This window comes from Symphalangus syndactylus, chromosome 23 (assembly GCF_028878055.3).
Source record: "Symphalangus syndactylus isolate Jambi chromosome 23, NHGRI_mSymSyn1-v2.1_pri, whole genome shotgun sequence".
Taxonomy (NCBI): domain Eukaryota; kingdom Metazoa; phylum Chordata; class Mammalia; order Primates; family Hylobatidae; genus Symphalangus; species Symphalangus syndactylus.
This window is the reverse complement of record NC_072445.2, coordinates 34,255,683-34,261,940: the sequence shown is the minus strand read 5'-3', so window position 1 is coordinate 34,261,940 and position 6,258 is coordinate 34,255,683. Positions and strand designations below refer to the sequence as shown.

General features: G+C 53.2%; 1 protein-coding gene across 4 annotated transcripts; it reads right to left on the bottom strand.

Annotated features, from left to right (window-relative positions):
* Positions 1-2,147: 2,147 nt before the first annotated feature.
* Positions 2,148-4,873, bottom strand: LOC129473297 (tubulin beta-8 chain-like). Of its 4 annotated transcripts, none has more exons than XM_055263651.2 (6): positions 4,817-4,873; positions 4,438-4,546; positions 4,249-4,359; positions 3,658-3,749; positions 2,698-3,354; positions 2,148-2,593 (listed from the first exon to the last, which is right to left on the bottom strand). In XM_055263651.2, exons 1-6 carry the CDS (start codon positions 4,871-4,873, stop codon positions 2,267-2,269), a joined length of 1,353 nt encoding a protein of 450 aa, XP_055119626.2. In that variant the 3' UTR covers positions 2,148-2,266. The 4 variants fall into 4 exon arrangements, with proteins under 4 accessions (XP_055119626.2, XP_055119628.2, XP_055119624.2 ...); XM_055263653.2 differs by having other exon boundaries at positions 4,441-4,546; XM_055263649.2 differs by having other exon boundaries at positions 4,249-4,546.
* Between the last annotated feature and the right edge of the window lie 1,385 nt (positions 4,874-6,258).

The following is a 6,258-nucleotide window of genomic DNA, read 5'->3' as shown; positions in this document are numbered from 1 at the left end:
ACTACTCAGACTCCAGCGTGCAGAAGGGCCCCGGCTCCATGCTGTTTCCATATCCAAGCCCAAGCTCGTCTAGAGCTTCAGCAAATCCAAGCCTCCCTGAATTCCCTTCAAAAATAAACTGAGCCCTACAAACCCCACTACACTGGTTAGCTGCCAGTCCCAGCCCCTGCTCCCTCCTGGGCCCCTGTCTGTACAGTTCTGAAGTCCTACAAGAATGCTGAGGTCCTAAGCTGACTCTCACCCAAAGAGGTAACCAACCAGGGGCCTCCAGGGATAGAGAACGTACCCAGACAGGTTCTGCTGCATGTAGGCTTGATGTCCTTCCCCTAGAGCACGCCATGCTTGCCAGGCTGGAAGGGGGGCTCCAGAAACTTGGGAAACCTGGGCCTGTAGCTGGCATATGGGAAAGAGGCTGGAAAAGCACCACTCCTGTCCATGAAGCCCCCAGATGGAAACAGGAAGTTGGGAAATACATGGGCACCAAGCCTGACCACCCTCAGACCCAGGTGGGAGCTGCAGCAGTGCTTGCCCCCTCTGCCACTCTGGCTCCACCACTATAGGAGGGAGCAACATCTAGCCCCATGCATGAGTGGAGACAGTAGGTGTGGGCAGGTTCCAGCCGTTGCTGCAGCTGAACCTTCCTAACCAGGTCCATGCAAGGCCAACTCAGATGAGTATGTACCTGGGTTGGGCAAGGACACCCCTCAGAGAGTGAGAGCCACTGAGGGGGGCTGTCACAGACGCCCCTTTTCCTGCCCCACGAACAGGTTGGGAGAGTATGGGGGACCTCTCCCACCTTCCAGCCTCTTCCAGGAGCCAGTTCTTTCCAGATGAGGCACTCTCCTGCCTGTTCCCATTTGGCTGCAATAGACCATTGCCAACATTCAGAGAACAAAAAGGGGCCTCACCTGTTTTCCCCAACACGTGGGAGGCAGGTGGATATGCCCAGGGGACCTGGGGTAGAACCTGTATATCTGCCCACCCCCAGGCTATGCTGGCTTCGTCTTATCTGTGTGATGGGGGTGGGGTGGGAATTACCAAGAGGTCATCACACAGGCCATGGACAAGTTCTACAAGTCAGGGAGAAGAGTGCTGTCCTGGCATGCTGCCCAGCACCCAGCTCACACACACACCTCTCATTTGAAGCTTCCCTAAAGCAGGCTTTGAAGTCCAGGCTCCCCAAGAAGCCTGGGGAGGAGACTCTGCCAGGCTTAAGGGTGTATCCCCAAAGATGCCACCCTCACCAGGCTCATCCTGACAATCTTGGGTGATTTTTGCCCTGAAGTTTTGGAGTGGAGGACAGGGAGACAACAGACAGTATGCATTAGCCACCTTTCCAGAGAGCATCAGCCCTCCAGACTGGGGCAGGTCAGACCTCCACTCATGCGTTTTTCTCACTGGTTGCCACTTGGGGGAAGCAGCATTTGTGAGCACCTGCCTGTCTCCCCAGGTTCTGTTCATAAACCCCATCTGTGCCTTTGGAGAAACTGCCCCGAGCACACAAGCCCAGCAACCGCCATCTACGGCCCCCAGGACCTAGTCTCCTTCTACATAGGGTTCAGTGCATGTGATCATACACTGGGCTTGATTCCTGCCCAGTAGTCCCTGCCAGACATCCCATGCCCACCTCATTAAGAGAATGAGGCCACACGAACACACCCAGGCTGTCGTGGTGATGGAGTGGCTGGGGTCCTACTTTCCCACCCCTCATTGCTGGTTCAGAGCCAGCTGTCTGACCACATTCCTACCCCGAGATGGGGCTTTGGGGACATTGTCCACCAGGGTCACTGACCCCTTTTAAAATTCCAGAAACAGAGTGCCAGCTGGTCCCCTAGAAGTTTGGCACATAGGACAAACCATGGCTTGCCTTCAGGAACAGGTTTTACACCACGTCGCTGCCCAAGGCCCAAGGCATCCCCAAGTTCATGTGACGCCTGCCTGCCATGTCCACAGCCCATGCCGACCCCTCCTGGAGCCACTGGAATGCTTGTTCCTGGGCATGTGATAAGCCCAGACAGCTTCAGCCTTGCAGGACAACTATGTGCATCTGGCAGCAGTAGCCAGAGGGCCCATAGAAAGAAGTTGGAGGTGAAACCAGATGCTATGATGATACTTTGTTAGGCAGAACCACACGCATAAAAGTGCTTTAAAATGCAGCAGGAGGAGAGGTGAAGACACAAATGAACAACTGCATAGTGACACATGGCTGTCAGAACACAGTAAAGAATCCACAAAGTTTCACAACTTTACCTAGAAAAGGAAAGTTCTAGGCCACCTCCTCCTCAGCATACTCCTCAAACTCCTCCTCCTTGGCCTTGGCATCCTGATGTTGCTGATATTCAGACACCAGGTCGTTTATGTTGCTCTCAGCCTCAGCGAATTCAGTCTCATCCATTCCCTCGCCCGTGTACCGGTGGAGGAAGGCCTTGTGCCTGAACATTGCTATAAACTGCTCTGAGACACTCTTGAAGAGTTCCTGGATGGCCGTATTATTCCCAATGAAGGTGGCTGACATTTTTAGCCCCTGGGGTGGGATGTCACAGATGGCTGTTTTTACATTGTTGGGGAGCCAGTCAGCAGCCAGTCTGGAGGGCTGATGCTCTCTGGAAAGGTGGCTAATGCATACTGTCTGTTGTCTCCCTGTCCTCCACTCCAAAACTTCAGGGCAAAAATCACCCAAGATTGTCAAGATGAGACAGCAAAGTAGCTGCTGTTCTTATTTTGAATGTTCAACATTCGTTCATCCACCTCCCTCATGGGCATGCAACCCATGAAAATGGCACCCGCCATTAGGTAGCGGCCATGACAGGGGTCACAGGCAACCATCATGTTCTTAGCATCAAACATCTGCTGAGTAAGCTCAGCCACAGTCAAGACCCAGTACTGCTGGCTGCCCCGGCTGGTCAGTGGGGCAAAGCCAGGCATAAAGAAATGCAGCCGGGGAAACAGGACCATGTTCATGGCCAGCTTCCGCAGGTCAGCATTCAGCTGGCCTGGGAAGCGCAGGCACATGGCGACCCCACAGATGGTAACAGACACCAGGTGGTTCAGGTCACCATAGGTGGATGCAGGCAGTTCTAGAGTCCTGGAACATATGTCATATAGCGCTTCATTACCTATGCAAAAGGTCTCATCCGCATTTTCTATGAGCCCGTGGACTGAGAGGATGGCATTATAGGGCTCTACCACGGTGTCTGACACCTTGGGAGAGGGCAGAATACTAAATGTGTTTATCATTCTGTCTGGATACTCCTCCCAGATCTTATTAATGAGAAGGGTACCCATCCCAGACTCAATCCCCCCACCCAGGGAGTGGGTCAGCTGGAAACCCTGCAGGCAGTCACAGCTCTCAGCCTCCTTTCTTTTTTTTTTTTTTTTTTGAGACGGAGTCTCGCTCTGTCACCCAGGCTGGAGTGCAGTGGCGCAATCTCGGCTCACTGCAAGCTCCGCCTCCCGGGTTCACGCCATTCTCCTGCCTCAGCCTCTCTGAGTAGCTGGGACTACAGGCGCCCGCCACCACGCCCGGCTAATTTTTTGTATTTTTAGTAGAGACGGAGTTTCACCGTGGTCTCGATCTCCTGACCTCGTGATTCGCCCGCCTCGGCCTCCCAAAGTGCTGGGATTACAAGCGTGAGCCACTGCGCCCGGCCTCTCAGCCTCCTTTCTGACAACTTCCTTCACTGACTCCATCAGCTCCACGCCTTCTGTATAGTATCCCTTGGCCCAGTCGTTTCCGGCCCCACTCAGACCTGTAAGACAGTACAGCCAGTCACTCGATGGCCAGGTATACGGTCATCAGTGGTCACCACCATAAGGCAAAAAGGACAAAGTGTCACGAGTGAGGCGAAAGCACCATTCGCCCTGCAGGTGGAGCAAATGAAATCCTCTCCCCAAGAGTTGCAGGACAGCAGCTTCCCCTGTTAGGAATTAAGTCAGGAGTCAAACCTGAGACAGGCTAAGAGACCTCGCTGCAGGCAGCTCCTGCCCATTTTCAGGGAAGGCGTAGTCATGGCCCCAGCCTAGCTCCCTGCAGGGAGTTTACATCAGTAGCTCCTCACCTTGAGGAGATACCTGGGCCTTCCTCCGAAAGCCCGCCTAGAAGTGGCAGATTGAGCGACTCAACTCAGAGGATAGGAGGTGTTCAGGGGCCCGGGCTCCACAGTTCCCACAGCGATGACCTTGGGGTACTCCTAGATTTTGAGCTGCCCTGGCTAAGAAGCTGCACCCCAGTCCTCCACGGCAGCTCACCGAAGATGAAGTTGTCTGGCCTGAAGATCTGCCCGAAGGGCCCCGAGCGCACATAGTCCATGGTGCCCGTCTCCAGATCCACGAGCACAGCGCGGGGCACGTACCTGCCACCTGAGTGGGGCGGGAAGGCATAAGTGAGGGGAGGGCCGCGTTCCCAGGAGGGCGGTGGGGGAAGGATGGGGGTCTTGCCGCTGGCCTCGTTGTAGTACACATTGATGCGCTCCAGCTGCAGGTGGCTGTCCCCGTGGTAGGTGCCAGCAGAGTCTATGGCATGCTCATCAGAGATCACCTCCCAGAACTGCCAGAGACGGGAGGGGTCAGACAGGCTAAGGCTGAGTCACGGAGGCCCCCCTGCCCCTCTCCCACCCCCACCCTCATCCGCATCCCCATCCCTAGGCTGCTGTGTCCCTGGGGTCCACCCTGGCCACCTCGCCAGCTGCCCAGTTCCACCGGGTAACCGGCAGGGATCCCAAGGGCCACAATGCAGGGGTGCCACCCCGCCACTGCCAAAACCTTCTCTGGCCACCCGGCAGGCCCAGGCTGGGCCCTCAGAGCCCCGGCTGCCAACCTTGGTGCCAATCTGGTTCCCGCACTGCCCAGTCTGCGTGAGCACAATCTCCCTCATGGCCAAGGCAAGATTAGGGCAGCAGGAGAAACACGAGGAGGAGCAGACGCGCAGCTAACCAGCCCGCCTTCCATCAATGCTGAAATAGCCCCGCATCCGCCTCCCTCAGCCTCGGATTGGGCTCCCAGAATAAGTAACAGCTTTATTTCCACACAGGTGTACCCACCTGTGAATCCCTTGGCGGTGAACATCTGTTGGAGAGCTCAGGTGTCCTTGCTGTGGTCCTTTCCACGTTGGGGAAAGCTGCTCAGCTGGAGAACTTCCTTCCACGTCTTTAATAAGACTAGATCCCTAGCTGAGCTGAAACTGAATTTTCCTCCCATGTGGCAGGGGAAGACTCTTGCTTCCATATTCCCAGAGTGCCTTTGAACCTGTCCTAGATTGATGATACTTTTTTTAATTGATGAGTCTTTTCATCTATTAGAGCTGTGGTTAGGAAAGGCCTTCCGTATGTTAACTCAACAGGACTTAATTATAAGTTTTACTTTGGAGCAGTTCAAACCTGCAGTAAGCTAGGAGTGTTAGAGATAGTCAGGCCTCTGATTTAGCGAGAGTCTTCTTTAGAGTAGGATTAGCCCTTTCACCTTTCCAGAGGACTGCGGTCTCCATGCAGAGTGAAGGTAATATTGAATTCTTAAAGCTGAGGATAGGTGTTGGGATAGGCCTGCTGTGAAATATGGGCCATTGTCACTTTGCAAGCTTTTAGATTACCCAAACTGAGGAGTTATTTCTTCTGGTAAACACTTTTCAGATGGGGTGGGGAATGTCTCGATCTAACCAGTGAAGGTATCAGTAAGCATTAGCAAATATTTGAATCTCCTGCAGAAAGACATCTGGTTAAATTAGAGTTGCCAGTTCTCACCTGGATAGGTTCCTCAATTTTGGACAGGTTTAACTGGAGGAGAAAATTGCTGGCCGTTTGGGTCATGTCAGGCACAGAGCTCACAGGGCTGAGTCACCTGTTTTAGTGTCTTGAAAAGATTTACCCCATAAACAAATGAGACATTAACAGAAACAAAGAATCCCTTCTAGGGTGAAAAGAATCATGAAAGTGCTGAATTATATTCCTGTGATTGGTACTTGGCATTAGTAATTTATTACCATCATTCAGCCAGCCAGAGGGGCCCTCGACTGAAATGCAATCCCTGGCCAATTTTTGTTCTTCTTCAGAGTGTTCTGGCCCAGTTCTACGTATGCTGACCAGCAGGCCCATAAGCTTCAGTGGCCCTTTTAGTGCAGGGGCCTTGGCACCGACATCTACAAGGGCATTTCCTTTTACAAGGTCAGTCTCTCTTTTGATGTCCTCTGCAATTAATTATAGTCACTTTTTGGTAGCAAAGCAGCATTCTAACAAGCTCAAAATCTGAATGATGTTGTATGGAAAA